Source organism: Phyllobates terribilis, unplaced genomic scaffold, assembly GCF_046119375.1.
Source record: "Phyllobates terribilis strain yellow unplaced genomic scaffold, ASM4611937v1 Scaffold_1__5_contigs__length_1240528914, whole genome shotgun sequence".
Classification (NCBI taxonomy): Eukaryota; Metazoa; Chordata; class Amphibia; order Anura; family Dendrobatidae; genus Phyllobates; species Phyllobates terribilis.
The window spans coordinates 260,193,722-260,212,202 of record NW_027362761.1 but is presented as its reverse complement, the minus strand read 5'-3'; the positions used below and the strand labels follow the sequence as shown (position 1 = coordinate 260,212,202).

Here is an 18,481-nt window from a genome sequence, read left to right as displayed (position 1 = left end):
AGTGGGCGCTGGGCTTGACATTGCTGTTTTTGAGGAGCCTTTATCCATAGGGGGCTGAGCTTAACACCACAGGCAGTAAAGCTGCGTACTGTGAGCCGGGGTGGGAGACAGGGTTATTACACCAGGTGGCGGTCACGTGAAGAAAAGACCTTTGTTTGCAATTAACCTGCACGTGACTTTGTACTGCGCATGCGTCCTGGAATTCCCCCCCCCTCCCCGACTTCAGCGCAGGCGTCCCGCGCAGCCGCATTGTGAGGTGCGTCAGCAGACGGGAGAAGCAGCAGTAGCAGCAGCAAGAATCGTGTGTGCCGGTACTAGGTGGGAGCGAGGGCCATGGCGGATGGAGAGCGCTCCCCTCTCCTCTCCGATCTCGGGGATGGAGGCGGCATGGGAGCCTCGATAGGCCCAGGAGCCCCTTCGCCGGGTACTACACTTCCTTCGGTTCCTCCATACGGTGGTCCCGGGCCCGCCCCCAGCAACAAGCCGCAAGGTAAGCCCCGCCCCCTGTGATTTGTTTATTAGCGATCTATTTAGCCCCGCCCACTTTCCAATCAGGCCACGCATGACTCGGGTGAGCGTTCCTGATTGGCTGGCGGAGAGAGTGGGAAGAAGGTGATAGCAGCCGAGGTCACACCCAGCCCGGCCGTGCGCTCTGCCGGACATGTGGGCGCAGTGCCCGGTGCTGCCGCTCTGCTGTGTGGCCGCTATAGTCACTGGCAGGGAGGCAGGTTACAGCGGCCGGTATGGAGGTGGTGCAGACACGTGTGGCGTTACTGCAGCACAGTACACACCTGTCATGTGACAAGGAGCGTCCTTTATAGCAGTCATGAGACTTCTCAACTGACGTCATCGTGCCCATAGGTAACACATCACATGCAGCTGTCCTGCCCCATAGTGAGGTCATTGCCCCCTGTATAACCCTGTGCCAACACATCACATGCCCCTGTCCTGCCCTATAGAGAGGTTATTACCCTGGGGTACAGGGTTGTACAGGTGGAGATAACCTCATTATAGGACAGGTGCATGTGATGTGCTGCCCCCTGTATAACCCTGTGCCCAGGATCATTGTAGGATCCTTACCGGGGTAATGGACGGAGACGTCTGTAGTATTTACCCCACTGAGTAATTTACCCCCTCCCCAACCACAGGATAAGGGATAACGTACCCAGCTGAGCCCCATCGTACGTGGAGCAGAGGTGCGAGCGCTTGGCACCTGCAGAGGATTTATCAGGTTTTTCCCTTTTTTTGGGGATAACCTTTTTAAAGGGGTTTTCCGATTTCAGAAAACAACAAATGTCCCTTCGTCTGCCGTTTGTTTAAAGGAAACACATCATGCTTTACTCACCCTCCACTGGTCCCATGTTGTGCTCACTGGCTGTTTATGTGACCTCACATAACAGATGCTGGGAGCAGCAGCAGCGGAGACTCTGTACAGGTCCCAGGGTTGGTCAGTAAAGCACAGGTGGTTTTTATTAATTTATTTTTAAATTAAATTGCGGTCAGTGCACAGGAGTTCTCCAAAACTGGGAAACCCCTTTAATTGTAAAGCTGGCCTTGCCTTTTAAATTAATGTTGGCCAATAGTACCGATTTCAGCAGCATCGGACAACCATCTGATGCATGTAGGGGCCTCCTGAACCTTTCCTGATGGCAGATGTGGCAGGAAAGAAGAAACAGGCAGTTGGATTTCCTTTTATCCGGACTAATTGTTCTCTGATAAGACCGTACAGTCTTTCATGCAGAATTCCTACATGCTCGGCAAGATGGATGGCAGCCTAATGACACCCGTGTTGCCAAGTGTCTGCTGGGCGTTCCTGCCCCAACAGTGTCCTGGCTAAACTTTCCCTCTGAAGGTGATTAACATAGTTTGTGTGACATTTATCAGCATCTGCTGGCAACGTAAAGGGGCTATCCAGAATTGTAATAAAATTCCCCTCCAACATGTAATTCAAACAGCAGCCCGTCTTGGTAATGTGTCAGGAGGGTTTCAGTCTGAAGAACCACAGCTCAAGACATGTCTCAACTGACAGAGGAGCTCTATCATAGCCGCACATAACTCCGTGAACCGAGAAGGGCTGTGACATCAGAGGAAATGAATCTTCTTGCTGACTGAGAACAAAGAAATTTTTTTCAGCCTCTGTCCTGCATGCTCAATCAGCCAAGATTTATTTTGTCTGATGTCGCAGCCCTTCTCCTTGGCTCATGGAGAGATGTGTGCTTACCTCCATGAGCCACAATAAAAATATAAAAAGTTAGTTTTACCTCGATTGTGGCATAAAAACGCACTTCAACCGCAACGTGTGAATGCTGCCTTAATACCGTTGATTAAGCCCACAGTTATTCTTTCTGGACCCCTTTTCCCCGAGACACATGCACTTTTGGAATTTACTTTCAGTTGGGAGAGGAGAGTAAGTAGATGCCGGACCCCTCAGCAGTAGGTTTTCTTATTTCAGAGCAAGTTGAAATTCAACATGCCCAATCTTTCTTTACCTGACATTATCTGTCCGGAGAGGGTCCGCACACCTTCTACACCGATCTCGCTAAAATCAGTAGGTGCAGCCAACTTATGTGTATGGCCACTGCAGACACCAGACTCTCAGAAGATGGAAGGGTGCTTATACACATGCATCATAGCAAAATGTTCATGCCCATGGCCAGCTTAAACTAGGGCATTGTTCCCATCTCGTACATGTTGGCTGTTATGTGTTCCAAGACAGTGGCGAAGGATGGCAGAGTTATTTTAGGAAGAAGTTAGTTGGGTGATTGCTGGCATGTTTACATGGGCTGCTCATTGGTCTATTCGGGTGCTCTGAAGAAAAAACTAATCTCAATTGCAAAAAGAACTTCGGCACTCCATACATGAATATATAAGAAATATTGTATCTAGACTAATGTCACTTTGAAAAATGAAGGTTTTTTGCGCATAATTTGGCCAATTTATGTGTGCCCATCAACCACGACAAGGTCACCTTCGTATGATGGGAAACTACGCTACGCTACCACTGGATATGCCACTCTTGGACTGTAAGCCTGTATGGACAATATGTTTCTGCTTGGGCTTTTAACCTACAATGTATGGGCTGGTAGAGCTAGTTAAAACCACCTGTGACTGAATGGGAGGGACACATGGTCAGAAAAAAGGCTGTCAAACCTTAATTTTTCAAAGTGACATTAGTCTAGATACAATATTTCTTATATATTCATGTATGGAGTGCCGAAGTTCTTTCTGCAATTATGTTTACATGGGCCAACAATCAGGTTCTTACCCCAGTGGCAGTGAGAAGTTATCACCAGAGATAACATTCTCTAGGCCATGTCTCATCTTTTATCAGGAGCTCTTTGCTGTTTCATTTTGACCTTTTTCCCTCTATTGTCCAGGCTTTCAGGTGTTCCCAGCAGCTGGCTCAGTGTTACCTGGTGAAGACCCCCCACCCTATTCTCCACTAACCAGTCCAGAAAGTGGTTCAGCCCCCATGATAACATGCAGGGTTTGCCAGTCACTCATCAATGTGGAAGGGAAGATGCACCAACATGTGGTGAAGTGTGGAGTCTGCAATGAAGCCACGGTAAGAAATAGAGATTGATGCTGTCAGAAGCTTGTCCTAACCATGGAGAGATGATTAATCTAGAGGAGTTTATTATTCAGTAGCGATACATCAATGACATGCCATTTATTTCTGCAGCCAATAAAGAATGCCCCCCAGGGGAAGAAGTATGTCCGCTGTCCTTGTAACTGCTTGCTGATCTGTAAAGTCACGTCCCAGAGGATAGCCTGTCCAAGACCTTATTGGTGAGTGCTGTCTGAGCGGAGGGCTCCTGTGCTGTAATATAGGAGCTGATGGTAAGCTATTGATCAAGAAGTAACAGGTCTGTCTCTTTACCAGTAAAAGAATCATTAACCTGGGCCCCGTCCATCCCGGACCCCTGAGCCCGGAGCCGCAGCCTGTCGGAGTCAGGGTCATCTGCGGACACTGCAAGAACAACTTTCTGGTATTATAGATTTAGTATTTTTATCTTGTTCCATCCACTATAGGAAGGGTTTGTTCACATCATACGTCGAGCTACACATGCTGGTGACGTGTGCTGGGGTGGGCGTTTTCTGTAATTATTCCTCTTTATAAAATAACATGAAGGAGTCAAATGTAAATTTAGCTGGCACACCAAACTTATTTTTAGTAGGAGGAAAAAAAACATGAATAAAGATAAGTGAAAGGCTACACAGGGGCTTGCGTGAGATCTTCATATTGTGACTAGTAAGAAAATTCACAAATGTAATACTTAGCATAATTAAGTATGTTGACATCCCCCTATATACCGGATAAGCCCGCACACAGCTCCCTATATACAGTATGAGCCCCCCACATAGTCTCCATATATACAGTCTGAGCCCTAAATAGCCTCCTATATGCATATAAATATCCGAAACACATGAAAAAAAAAAACAAAAAAACACATACCTAGTTCCCGTTCCCCCAACGCTCTGCTCCTGTCTCCTGTGCACGGAGTCTCAGCAGCAGCAGCAGCGTGATGAAATGACGTCATCGCGTCTGTTGTCTCTCACGCTGATTGATGGACGATGGAGGGGGCGGCCCCGATATCCACCAACGTATTCACCGCTGTCTGCGCCATGAGGATGCAGATAGCTGTGACAGAAGATGGACGGCGGGCAGTGGAGTGCATGGTGCAGCCCTTGGGCCACTGTTTCAGCCCTTCGGCTACTGCAGTTTACCCAGGCCTGTGCTAGGCAAAAATGACAAAACTGAACATGAGGTTCTTAATATGACAGTCTTCTCAGACTGTATGGAGCCCACTGCCACACCACAGCAAACCTCCTCAGTGGGTCCCTAGCACAAAGGGTGCGGCACCATGCGCAAACCACCATCACAGCGACAATGACCGCCACACAACACCAATACCAAGTGAAAGGAGCAAAAAAAAAAACCTCACCTTCCACAAGCTCTCTGACTGTGTACTGAGAGCAAAAATAGGCAGAATACCCAAATTAGCAGGAGACTGCAAGAGGGGCTTTGCCTATTTTTGTTCTCAGCTGAGTGTTAGAGCTTGTGGAAGGTGAGTGTTTTGCTCCTTTCACTTGGTGCTGTGGCCTGAAGTCATGGGGACTCTGCCTCGCAGCATGGCTGCTGTGAGGCACCAGGCCGCCCGTCCTAATGGTGCATTGTCACAGTGACTGTTAGGGACCTACTGAGAGGTTCCCTGTGATGTGGTAGTGGGCTTCATACAGTCTGATCAGAATGTTAAACTTAAGAACCTCATGTTCAGTTTTATAATTTTCGGTTAGGGGCATTGGATCTTTGTATGACTTTTGGATGTGTGGGACATCTTTTTTTTTTTTCTTCTACAGTTTTGGCATAATTTATAGTAGCCGCCATCCTTCCTCTGGCACAATAAATTAACACTCTAAAGGAAATCTGTAGAAAACCCCGAATAAAAGACTAAAATAATCTAGATGTTGAAGTTAACACTTTGGTTCTGTCGTCTTGTTCGTGAAACATTACAATGACTAACGTTTCCCCCTCTCCCTCTCAGTGGACAGATTTTTCAGACCGGACCTTGGCCCGCTGCCCACACTGCCGAAAAGTGTAAGCATGGGAGAAGTGGTCATTTTAAGAGTGGGGAACATGTGTAAGGATTTCCGTTTTTGACTTTTTCTCTTCTACACATGCAGCTCCTCTATCGGACAGAGGTACCCAAGAAAGAGATGCATCTGCTGCTTTCTGCTGGGCTTTTTTTTTGTAGTCGCTGCAGCCGGACTTGTGGTGAGTGCACAGATACAATGGTAAAAGCTGCTACAGCATGAGCTGTAGCCATATTCTATTTACATGAGAACATTATGTCTTGCAGGCAGGAACATGGACACTGGCACGTCAGTATGGTGGAATTTATGCCTCGTGGGCATTGCTGCTGCTGTTGGCATTGATCTGCATGGGTCGTGCTATTTACTGGGCATGTATGAGAGTCAGTCATCCCATCCAGAGTTTCTCGTGAACCCACCTAGTCCTACCTCCTCCAGCTTCCCCCCTTGGTGGCCAGAATGGCGAGTAACCTTGTGAAGGCAGAGGACAGTCATTGCTATGGCCATTAATCAGAGGACTAAATCCTTGCTGCCTTATGAAGCAGTACTGAATATGACGATTTGACAATTTTCAAACCACCTAATATTTACTGCTGCCCGATGTCAACCTCTTCACCGCCAGGGGCTGCAAAATGTGGCAGGACCCTGTAGCTGCTAAGGGGTTGATGGCTTTTTGATAATGGTGTGAACCTTCTGGAGTGTGGGGGGCACTATAGACAGGGAAGGGCTTTTTTGCAGCAGCAGATCCAGGGTATTGTTTACATGAAGGAGGAGCAGGCCCGTCTGGAATCGAGCATTAAGTAGGGTCACTGTACAAAAAGCCATGGCATAGTGAACAGGAAGGTTCGGACTGCCTCATGGGACAATGTTTCTCTACATTGTCATATCCGATTTGTTGCACCTTAATTTTCTGATTTTTTTTTTTTTGGGGGCAGGGCGGGGGGTACTTGGGGTTTTCAAGGAGTAGCATTAAGGCTTTACCATTTCACCTTCAGCCTTTTCAGAAAAGCCTTCAGAACACTATATCACTATGAGAAGGACCTTTTCTGTTTGCTTCAATCTACCGGTAACATAGCTGCATGAAGAGACCAGACCAATGCAAGCCCCTACATAATTCTTAGGTATATTTACAAAGAAAATCTCCAAGTCTTTTTTTTTTTTTGCTATAAATCCATTCCATTTCCTTGCATAACACATTGGCGGCCGCTGGTAAACTAGAATCTAAACTAAATGCCAATAACAGCGTCACTTGTATGATTTGTCACATTAATCATGTCTTCCCCATTGCTGATCTTTAGGCCAAATTTTAGAACACTGGAATTTTAACAATTGCAATCTACTAATGTTTTAAACTGAGAAAGCCTTAGATGGCTAGAATTTTTTTTTTTTTTTTTGTTGCTACCTCTAGGACACTACATAGGGCCACAGCCACCATTAAATGTGGTGCTTAAGTCTCCTCCTGTGTTTTTATTATCTTGCTCTGTATGAGGGCATTATTGATTTTATAGCGGGGAATTAAATGGTGGCAGTATGGGTGGGAAAGTAAGTGGAACTTACTGAGGAGGATGAAATCCATTGTGATGTCTGTAGGGTCCAATCTGTTTTTATGATTGTGCAGAATTGTAAATAATCAGATGTCTTTTTCTGTTGCTGCTGTGCTTCCTGCAAAGTTTATTTCACTTGAAAATATAAATGTTTGTTAATTTTTTTCTTTTTTAAATTGTCTTGGCTTATTTCCAGAATTGTGCTGAACATTGTTCCTAAAACATTAAAGAAAGAAAAATGACATGTCTTGTAGGGCTTTTATTAGTGTGTGGGGAAAAGACCTTGCTTCCAGGCTACTTCATGCCACTATGGATGATGCTGCATCCACATGTTTAAAGGGAATCTGGCAGCAGGTTTTTGCTTGTAATGGGAGAGCAGCCCAATGTAGGGACAGAGCCCCCTGATACAGCCATGTATCACTTACTGGGCTGGTAGCAGTTTTGATAAAATCACTGTTTAATCTGCCATTCCTTAGAATGCTGTGGACACAGAGCATGAGACAACTGGACCTCTAGTTATTTCTTTATGATAAAACACTGATTGTATTGAAACTGCAAAAAGCAGTCCAGTAAATGATCTATCCCAGGAATCAAAGCCTCTCTCCCTACACCATGCTTTAAAAACCTGTTGCCAGATTCCCTTTGTTACAGGTAGGAGAGAAGCTAGAACACCAGTCCTTGATAGGGAAAACTCAAGCAGAGGAAAGATTAGCCAGTCCTTGGTTGATCATGTGACGCAACATGCCAAAAGTATGGGTCAAGCCATAATTATTTGACCTTTCTCTTAAAGGGAATCGGTCAGTAGGTTTTTGCTACTTCATGAGAGCAGCATGATGTAGGCAAAGAGACCTTGAATCCAATGGTGTGTCATGTAGTTAATTAGTGAATCCGTTTTGATAGAGGTTTTAGATTTAGCAATGCAGCAGAGCTGAGCAAGCTAACCTCGCCCCCACCAGGCTCTGTATACATTGTCTATAGACAGTGAGCTGCTTATCACAGAAGGAGGGCAGAGTCTGACCGGAGACATGTGCTTCTGAAGTCCCAGCAATGATAATCACAAGGTGATAAAATGAAGATTAAGTAAACACCACCATGACATGTGACACATCCTTGAAATCTGTGCTTTAACACCTACCTCATATTACATAGCAAATACCTGCTGCCAGATTCCCTTTAAATATAAGTAACTTATGGTGCCTGTAAAACGAATGTGCCGAGTTAGTTCCCTAGTGTCGTCTGATGTAATATATCCTTTCAGACAGAACATGCATGCTGGATTTCAGTGTTCTAGCTCTTTTGTTCCCATGAGGAGTTATTACTCAGCAGGGTCGGGCATGCATGTTGATAAAGCATCATACCAGAATAGAAATATCTTGTCTGTATATCTTTTGAATATAGACAGTACACTAATGAGCAACATTTATATAAAGTGCAGGGAAAGATGTGAATCCCAGACAATGCGAAAGTAGACTGGGCTTCTAGTTATTTTGGTTCTACATCTCATTAGTTTAGGCCGCACCACCCACCCTAGATTTTCATGTTTGCACATAGGCTGAATTGTGGAGTTCAGCGCTTTAATCTTGTAACTGGAAAAGTCTTTAGCTTTAGTGGTGTATCCTTGAACGCTTGATGATGGAAAGTAGGTGTAGGCAGTGATAGCTTCAGATATTAACACTGCACCCAACCTCTTGCCATTAAAATCCTTATTTTGAAACTACTACTTAAACTGCTTTGGATTATTAAAAGTGCAATACTTATGAAAGAAAATAATTGCAGCATACAAAATACAAGTCTGTCTTAAAGCGTGTCTACAACGTACACAGAACAGCATGCACAAGGTAACATCTACTGTAGAATGTAATCTCTGCAGGAGAAGGTGTCTCGTTACCATGATGAGTGCACGGGATATTTATATGTAGCCATTGTATTGGCAGAGCTATGAATGTCACGCCGCCGGTATAGATCTGACTGTTCTTTGTCTCTGCTGGAATAAGATGCACTGTGAGATGTGCTTCATGTCCAGCGGATATCACTAGTTCTGTACCGTGCGTCTGCACCAGGGCTTTACCCGTGAATGGTTCTGTCAGGTGTGAAAAGATCCTCATTTATTTGGTATTTAACCTACATACATTGTAATTAGAGACACCACATTGGGTGAGATGTATGGCAACTCTGCTGCTGAAAGTGGTCAAGGGTCTCATACTCCAATATCTAAACCCAGATTTCCATATAAATATATAGTTTGGACAAATTATTACACGTCGTCGTTCAGTCTCTCCATGTCACCTCTACTTCATCTGTGCGGTACCTGGGGGGAAAAAGCAAGAGACTTAGACATTCGGTTATGTATAGTACGTCCACTTGTTTCCCCATAAGCTCAATAGGCCGAGCATATGCTAAATGATCCACTTTTGTCCTGGAAAAAAAAAACAAAAAACCCTGACCGTGTTACATCCATATTGGTGTTTTTGTCTGTTTTGCATATCCACATTTATTTATTTTTTTACCAAATAAAGTTTGAGATGCTATATCTGACATGCATCTAAAATATTCAACAGACAAGATATTGTGAATATCGTAACACCTCCAAAATACAATATGAGCACACACTGCGCAGTAGTAACATCATTGATCATAAAGCTGTTAGTGGGTACCATCCACATTTGAACTAGAAACAAAAACAAGCCCTGTTAATAATTAGTCTAATTCAAGCAATAGTCATTGCTGCTTGTGCATCATCGTCTGGTTGCGTTTTTGCGGCTTTTTTTTTTTTTTTCCTGCAGTAAAACCTGAAGTTACTGCATCAAAAAAGCAGGTTTTCCTGAGATTTTGCTGTGTTTGGTGCGGTTTTTTACTGTGGTTTTGTCTGGGTACATTTGTCTGTTGTGCATGCTAATAAAATTTAGTCCCCGAAAAAAAAATAACCTCTCTCAACTTCCTCAGTTGATACCTGCGTCTTTTCCATTGCCTTCAATGGGTGAAAAACGCTGAGAGTGACATGCTGCATTTTGCAAAACCCAAGATTTTGCACAAAATACTGACAAAAAACATCAACCTGTGTGCATGAGATTTCTAACATCTCATTGAGTTTGCTAGTACTGTAAAACGCAGGTAAAAATTAGCATAAAACACAGCGTGTGAACATAGCCTTAGGGTGATAGTGCAGGTCGAGAAGTCATCCTAGGCCGTATAGAAAAAGGCAGAACTCCAAGACTCCCTCCCGCAGAGTATCTAGTCTGTGTTCCATACGTATGTCCGTTTTGTCCATCTGTATGGCATCCGGTTTTTCCATGAATAACTTCATAAATAAAGGTGAAATAGTTTCCTATGTTAATAGTAGTAAGAGATGGGTGAAAACGGAAGACCTACAGCTGGTAACACATTGGTGATCTGTCTTTGTGCGCATCCATTGTCTTATGATGGGCAAATCTCATCCAGAACACGGATCAAAGTGGTGCAGGTGCATGCTGCAGGTTGTTTGCACGCAGACCATCGGTAAGTGTGTGAAAGCCTTCATGGGGACCACCACATTGATTTGCCTATGGACTTTATAGCGGTATTTCCATCTCCAAGATCATATCCCTATATGTAGTAGGTGTAATAATAAATATCTTTATTTACAAATATTTAATAAGGTATCTAGTAAAGTCCTTCAGATTCGCTATGTCACTCATGTACAGGCATTGCAGTAGCTTTTGTATCCAAGGTGACGACCACTCATATAGTGAAAGTTAGTTTCTAGTGGTAGTCACCATGGATACCTAAGCTACGGCAATGCCTGCACATGAGGTAAGTAACAGAGCTTATCAGAAGAACTATACTATATTTCTAAATGAAGGTATTTGCTAGTATTATTATTACACCTACTACATATAGGGATAGGGTCTTGGAGATGGGAATACCCCTTTAAAAATACTCTAGTCTGACTGAGTCCTTATATGCAAAGCCAACATCCTACAGACCCCCCCCCCCCCCCCCGAATAACTCCAGTGTGCAGCAGAAGGTACAGGTTCCTGCAATATATACACCTGAGAAACTGACTGGCCTTAAAGGAGCCCGCCTTCCTTCTGACAAACATCCCACAATCCTCCAACAGTATCAAAGCGTTAGATATTGCGCTGTTAACTAAAGTAACTGGCAGGTACTGATCAGTGACTGCTGGATTAATGGTGCAGACAGCGCTACTTTAGTTAACCCCTGAAGAATTAGTCCAAATTTAGCCTTAATGTCCACACGTGTTTTTGTTTTTAGGTTGCATTCTAGGAGACCATTTTATTTTATCATCAACATAGCCGTAGGAGGGCCTGACTTTTTGCAGGACGAGTTGTATTTGTTAGTGCCAGCATTTTGGGGTATGTACAAGCTAATAACTTTTATTAACTCTTTATCGGAAAAAAAAAACCTTAAAAAGCACAGCTAATCTAGGTATGTATAACATATATGGGCTCCGATTCAACAAGGAGTTAGCTTTACTTCAGAAAACTGGTGCGTTGTTTTTTTTTATGTCCCAAAACTTAATATTACTTAAATGTTACGACTTCTCATTTTTACACTTGTCCCGGTCAGCTATGCCATAGTGGGCAGAGCTGGGATGGAGCGCAGCACAGCCTGCTCGTCTAGGTCATAAACTGTGTATAATAGTAAATTATAGCAGAAATGAACGTCAGCCTATTAATGAATTTGGTGCATCTTCAGCGCACCTTTGCTCAGACGGGCCTGCAAACCACCCGGACTGTTACCACTTTTCATTTGCTGCACAGATAAAGTCAATTAGGCCATGCCCCCACTATCAGTATTCGGTCAGTATTTTTTCTCAGGAGTGGGTGATAAATGCAGAATTGGTGACCTCTTTCTATTATACCTTTTCTCTGTTCCTCACCTGGTTTTGGCTCCTACTCCTGAGAAAAAATACTGACCGAATACTCATGCCTTATTCTAAAAAATGGTGTTTAAACAAAACAGATCCAGAATTAGTGGTTTTTTTTATTGTTAATTTCACCTCCCAAAAACTGTAATAGAATGAGATCACAAAGTCATATGTAACCCAAAATGGCACCAATGAAAAGTACATTTTGTATGCAAAATAAAAAGTCTTGTATAGCTCTGCAGATGGTAATCTGTTTAAACTTACGGTTCTCAAAATATGGAGACACAAAAACAAATGATTTTTTTCTATACACCATTTTTATTTTGCTGTAGACAGTCGTGAGGTCTTACTTTTTTTCTGGATAAGCTGTAACTACCACTGGTACCATGTTTAATCTTAATGTCAGCATGTAACTAAGAATTACAAAGGGGTTTTCCCATGAACAAAGTACACTTAAATCAATAAATCTTGGATTAAAAATGTTTACAATCGGATATGTTAAAATAAAATGTTCCTGTGCTGAGATAATCTTATAAATGTGCCCCTGCTGTGTACTGTGTAATGGCTGTGTCTGACCGTGCAGGAATTTGGTCTGATCATACCACATCTCCTGGGCAGGGAGGAAACAAAAGAGTATACAGACATTACAGCTGCTGGTTTGTATAAGGAAAAACATTTCCCTGCCCATGCAAAAACTTGTTTCACCTCACAGAAAGAATCAGCTGTGGTCCCCTGTTGTATATACGCTTTGCTTCTTCCCCTGCCCAGGAGCTGTGGTATATCCGACCATGTTCCTGTATAGTCGGACACATCTATTACACGGGGCACATTTATAAGATTCTCAGGACAGAAATTTATCCAATTGTGGAACTGATTTTTATTTTAAGATCTATTAATTAAAATTTTTTTTTTTTTTTGTGGGACAATCCCTTTAAGAAAAAAGTCCTCTCCTCCCCCAGCAGGCTACACTCGCCTACTGGCAATAAGCTATTCAGTTAGTGAGCGCAATAGGAGAAGCAGAAAAAGAAAATCAAACATGTACACACCCAACAGAGCAAGCAGAAGAAAAGGGTGGGTGCTACCCCTTACCCCCAATGAAGGCTACAAAAAAAGGGATTTTATGGTAAGTCCAACAATCCTCTTTTCTCTGGCACTTCAGGAAGGATTGGGGATACAGGAAACTATGGGATGTCCTAAAGTCCCAAGAACAGGAAATATGTGTAAGGCAAATCCATCAGGTAGTCATTGAGTGAGTGACTGCCGTTTGCAGCAACTTTCTGCTGAGATTAGCATCCTCTGAGGCAAAACGGTATGCCCTGTTGAATTTTGAGAAGGTGTGACTGGAAGTCCAGGAAACATCACCATCCAGGAAAGTCAGAAATGCTGTGGATTGGTTCAAAAGGAAGACACTAATGCAATAAGCACCAGGTGCCAGGAGGTCTGGTAAGGAGGAACAGAGTATGCCACACCCTAAAGAAAAGATCTAATCTGAGGTTTTGAAGCCAGATCTTTCTTAAAAAGAATAGGACCGAGACCTGGCTCTTGAGGGAACTGAAAGCTAAGTCAGACTAAAGACAATTGCAGGAATGCGAGAAAAGATGGTAGAGAAAAACCATGGGGATGACACAGTGAGATTTGCACTAGTGGAAGAAGGCGTTCCAAGTATGTTGGTAGATACAAGACGAAGATTGCTTCTGTACCTTGATCCTGATCAGCACGACCTGATCAGAAAAACCAGAGGATTTTAGAACTGTGACTTTAATAGCCATGCCGTTAAATTGCGAGATTGAGAATTTGGGTGGAAAAGGGGAAGTTGGGAGAGTAGGTCTGGTCGATCAGGGAGACGCCACAAAATGTCTGCAAGGTGGTTGACCATTTCCAGGTTTCGATCTTGAATTCCTCACTGCAGGCAGATCTGATCAGTCAGGAGTACAGATCACTCTCCCACAGTTCCTTTGCGACTTAGAAAGTCCGTGGCCCAGTAGTCTACTGGGATGGATCGCAGAGATTCACTGTTTTGCCCAGTGAAGAATCTGTGAGCCCTCTGCCATTGCTTTTCGACTCCAGTCCCTACTTGATGGTTGATGTAAGCCGTGGTGGTGGTGTTGTCAGACTGAATTCGAATTGGAAGACCTGACAGCAGGTCCTGCCAATATAGAAGAGAAAGACGCATTGTTCTGAGTTAAGGACATTGATGGGGAGTATAACTTAGCCACTTTTCACCGACCTTGCACTGTAAACTCCCAGAAGGCTTGTGTCCGTCGTCACAATCTGCCAATGAATAGGGAGGAAGAAACAATCGAGAAGAATGAGTGGAGAGTTCCGCCACCAGATCAGAAACTGTCTGACTCGGCGAAGGTGAAGGATTGTGTGACAGAGTACAGACTTGTCCCAATGGGAGAGCAGGGCCAGCTGTAGAGGCCTAGTGTGGAACTGTGTAAATGGCATCACTTCGATAGCTGTCACCATCTTGCCTAGGACACTCACGCAGAAGCGTAAAGAAACAGCTCAGAGATTGCATGCTGGTTTGTAAAGCCAACATTTCATCCTCTGAAAAGGAAACTTTCGCTTAGATAGTGTTAAAGCATTCCCAGGAAGATGATGCACTGAGCTGGGATCAGAGATGAGTCTGATTGGTTGACAATTCATCTGAAGTGTGACATTAGTGTCCAGTCTGATCTGGAGGGTCTGTGTCCCAGCACAGGCCAGAGGATCCTCCAATGAGCCAGTCCGACAGCGTGTGGCTAGAGCAGCCTATGAGTGAGGTCACTGCCAAGGGGCTGGTTTTCTGTTTGTGGCCTAATCAGAACAAGTGGCTTTATCTTTATTTTGTACTGATGATCTCCAGGTCGCTCAGACCTGCTCTACTGACTCCTGTATCTTTCGTCTTACTTCTTCTCTCAACGTTCTGGTCTTCTTTCTTCACTGCCTCCTTATTGCCCTACCCCTGTTCCTTCCTCCAGTTTCTGACCTCTGCGCCTGGACTGGCAGACGGGAACAATCATCTGTTTGTGCGATGTCTCCATTCATTGCCATCTAGGACAGGGTTCCCCAACTCCAGTCCTCAAGGCCCACCAACAGGTCATGTTTTCAGGATTTCCTTAGTATTACACAGGTGATAATTCCATCACCTGTGCAATACTAAGGAAATCCTGAAAACATGACCTGTTGGTGGGCCTTGAGGACTGGAGTTGGGGAACCCTGATCTAGGAGCTCCCATTGGCTCTCCTGAATCCTCCTGGGCTTCAATTCGAGCCAGTGAACTGAGGGGAATACTAGTAAGAGGAGCTGCCAAGGTCGCTGCACCACACTCAACTTTGTAAGTAAAGCAGTGAGTTTATGCCTGCACAGCTTGTCTTAGTGGAACAGCTTTATTTATATTTGTGGCATTAGTAATATTTGGAGTGATGGACTTCTCACTCAGGGCCCTGGCTCAGAATCAGTACTTAGTGATGCCACTGTGCAGGCCTTTTGGCTGCTGCTGCTGCAAAGCAAGGCAGAGGACGAGGTGTGGAAGTATCCTTAGTTTTTAAGAATGTTTCCTCAACTTCTAAATAAGGTTAAACACCTTATGCTGCAATAGTAGGTCAAAATATTATTGATTATCAAAAGCTCATTGATATTTTTGGAGAAATATCTGTTGATACTGGAAACTATCAGAAAAGAGGATTTTTAGAACTCACAGTAAAATCCTTTTCTTGGAGCCTTCATTGGGGGACACAGGAAACCGTGGGATGTATGCTGCTGACACTAGGCAGCAAAAAGGCTAACTCCTCCCCAGCAGGCTACACCCACATTGGGAGAGAACTAACCAGTTTGTGAGAAAGCAGTAGGAAAGGAGGTATAAAAGATTACCCTAAGATGAACCAAAAATGGCACAAATAAGGGTGGGTGCTGTGTCGCCCAATGAAGGCTCCGAGAAAAGGATTTTACGGTGAGTACCAAAAATCCTCTTTTCTCTATCGCTTCATTGGGGGACACAGGAAACCATGGGACGTCTTAAAGCAGTCCCTAGGGTGGGAAGGGACAAGTACTCAAAAGGTAAGGTCGGTCCACTACTGCATGAGGGACCTTCCAATACAGATTGGCGCTGCTGAGGCCGAGTGGAGATACCGTGTAGTACAAAAAGGTGTGGACCGAAGACCAGGAAGGACGAACAGTCCATTGAGCGATAGGAAGATTCTGGATAATCTGGGAGTGTCCCCCCTTCAGGGGAGGAACTGTGGAGGAAAAAACAGAATGAGAATGAATGAGTTTAGACCGAAGCACCAGACTGTCTAATTTAGCGCTCCACCCTGTATGTAACAGACAAGACGGGCTCTAAACCTAAACGAGTCGGAAAAAGGTCCTGGACTTCCCGCGACCTTGGATTGGGGGGGAGCTAGAAGGCAGCTCCCAGGGCAGGGAACAAGTGTCCCAGAACACTTCCCACTTCCGACAGGCACAGGGCTCAGGCTAGGTGTGAGGATAGCCCCTCCCATACAGGGAAAACTTCGCCCAGGGGGGAAGCATTAAGGACCGATCTGGGGATGGGTCACCCTGTTCCATGTGTTACTGTCCCCCAAATTTACTCAACATGCTTATGTGGAGATGAGAGAAGCAGGGGAAAAAAAAAAAAAAAAAAAAAAAAGAGGACAAGGAGATGGTCATCAAAGAGTCCAACCCTCCAAGGAAAGGATCGAGAACTCGTACAGTGAGAGTAAAGACTATGGCGCCAATGGAGGGAGGATTCCACCCACGGTAGGATTAATCATGATGACACCTGTCAGGCAGGAGTAACAACTGCCCATCTGTAGGGAATGCTCTGAGGAGAACCTTACCTGTCTCTGGAAACGACCCACTGGTTCGTGTTACGCTGGACAGGACCGGCTTGAAGAAGGGCCATCATATCATGATAGGCAGAAGTTCTCTTTGTCGAAAGAGAAGGTACGGTAAGAGACATGGCATTAATAAGGTCCTAGTCAGGTAGACGGCAGACTGGCTCAGGTTGTGGAATCAGGTGTTCCATCATAAGGCGTCTGGAGACCGATAGTCCGTCTTGGTCCTAGACAAGTGGCAATCCCGAAAGGAAGGAAGAAAAGAAGAGTGCCTGCATGCGGAATCCTGAATCCAAAGATGAGTCTTCCGAGATGAGCTCCGTTAACAACAGTTCATCCTGCAATTGTTGGGTACTGCCAACAACTGTCTCTGTAAGTGGAAACTTCTGACTGGTCACATGTTAAGCCGGATAGTGCCGGCTTGAGGAAGGGCTTCCATGTCCTGAAAGTCGGAAGTTCTCTTGTCGAAAGAGAAAATTAGGAAAGACATATTACTGACGTAAATGACCGGTAGGAAGTAATCAGGTAATCTCAAGGCGTCTAGAGACCCTAGGTCTGTTTCTGTCCTTGACAGGTGACAGCTCTGAAAGGGAAGAAAAGGCGAGTACCTGTATGCGGAATAGTCTTCCTAGAGGAGCTCCTCAAACAGCCGATTATCCAACTGATGAAAGGCGTTGACGACAACTGTAGGGAAAAAGAAAACGGGGACAACAACTCGTGTATAGGCGTCAGACTGGTAGGTCCTACGGAGCCTGGGTGAACCGGGATGGACGGTCAGGATAAGCGGGACGAGAAGAATCTGTTTTCGTGACGAACAAAGACCTGCTCCCTGGTACGAACAGAGCCTGTAACAGAATCTAGTCTGTAATAACCATGTCTGTAACCTGTTGAAGACTTGCAGAGGTCTGCTTCTGAGGAAATAAAAAGGAGAGTGTCGACAAACCGACAGGCTGTGGATAGTGGATCGAATACTAGACTGTTAGCAACAACCGGAATAAACGCACTGTAGCTGCTATTAAGGGGGGGGGGGTAGTAGGTCTGAACCGCTAAGGATAACTGACAGAGAGCCCGGATATAGGTAAGATAGGTGCCGTGGAGCACCAGATGGATTTATGCCGTTGAAAAGAGACAGCTGTATAACTGTTGCCATGTATGTTAGTGGGCCTGACCAACAGCAGGGAGTACCTGACAGATGATGCCTAAGTAACCCTCTTAAACAGAGATAATGGAGGTTGTTGCATATCTGTTCTTAAATAGCAGTGCCGAGGTAACACTCGGTTACTAACTCACTTTAGTCCGAAAGGACTGTTGGCGGGATAGGCAACCACATAGATCTGACGCACTTAGGAAGTGGGCAGGAGTTGGCAGTGGTTTCCCTGGGTAGTAGTTCCATAGGTATGGTCCTGGAGCTGATGGAACACCAGGTATAATCTATAAAGGAAGCTCTACAGCTGTGGACATGGAGGATGGAGTGTTCTGACGCACTGCAAGTGTGGCAAAGTACCGAACAGCCAAGGTATGGGCAACTACTCCGTTATAAAAATAACTCTGGAGACACCTCTGTTCTGACTTACTATCGCTAGTAGGAACAGTGTGAGGGCACAACCTTGGTGAATTATGGACCTGTCTGTAGGGAGAGGCATAAAACAACTCCTGTGTGT

The 18,481-nt window shown here is 44.7% G+C and overlaps 2 protein-coding genes across 3 annotated transcripts in view; one reads left to right on the top strand and one right to left on the bottom strand.

Moving 5' to 3' along the window:
• Positions 1-205: 205 nt before the first annotated feature.
• PIP4P1 (phosphatidylinositol-4,5-bisphosphate 4-phosphatase 1) lies at positions 206-7,373 on the top strand. Its single transcript, XM_073671268.1, has 7 exons — positions 206-490; positions 3,378-3,565; positions 3,683-3,789; positions 3,884-3,989; positions 5,547-5,599; positions 5,686-5,776; positions 5,862-7,373. Exons 1-7 carry the CDS (start codon positions 334-336, stop codon positions 6,003-6,005), a joined length of 846 nt encoding a protein of 281 aa, XP_073527369.1. The 5' UTR covers positions 206-333; the 3' UTR covers positions 6,006-7,373.
• A 7-nt stretch (positions 7,374-7,380) lies between these two features.
• OSGEP (O-sialoglycoprotein endopeptidase) overlaps positions 7,381-18,481 on the bottom strand; it is a 40,136-nt gene continuing 29,035 nt past the window's right edge. For both annotated transcript variants that reach the window (XM_073671223.1, XM_073671231.1), the window contains one exon: positions 7,381-9,444. In XM_073671223.1, the coding sequence (XP_073527324.1) occupies positions 9,405-9,444 (40 nt within the window). In that variant the 3' untranslated portion in view covers positions 7,381-9,404. The remainder of the gene's footprint in view (positions 9,445-18,481) is intronic.

Coding starts and splice junctions, on each gene's coding strand:
- PIP4P1 (XM_073671268.1), top strand. CDS start 334: ATGGCGGATGGAGAGCGCTCCCCTCTCCTCTCCGATCTCGGGGATGGA. Junction 491..3,377: donor CCCCAGCAACAAGCCGCAAG/GTAAGCCCCGCC, acceptor TCTATTGTCCAG/GCTTTCAGGTGTTCCCAGCA. Junction 3,990..5,546: donor ACTGCAAGAACAACTTTCTG/GTATTATAGATT, acceptor TCTCCCTCTCAG/TGGACAGATTTTTCAGACCG.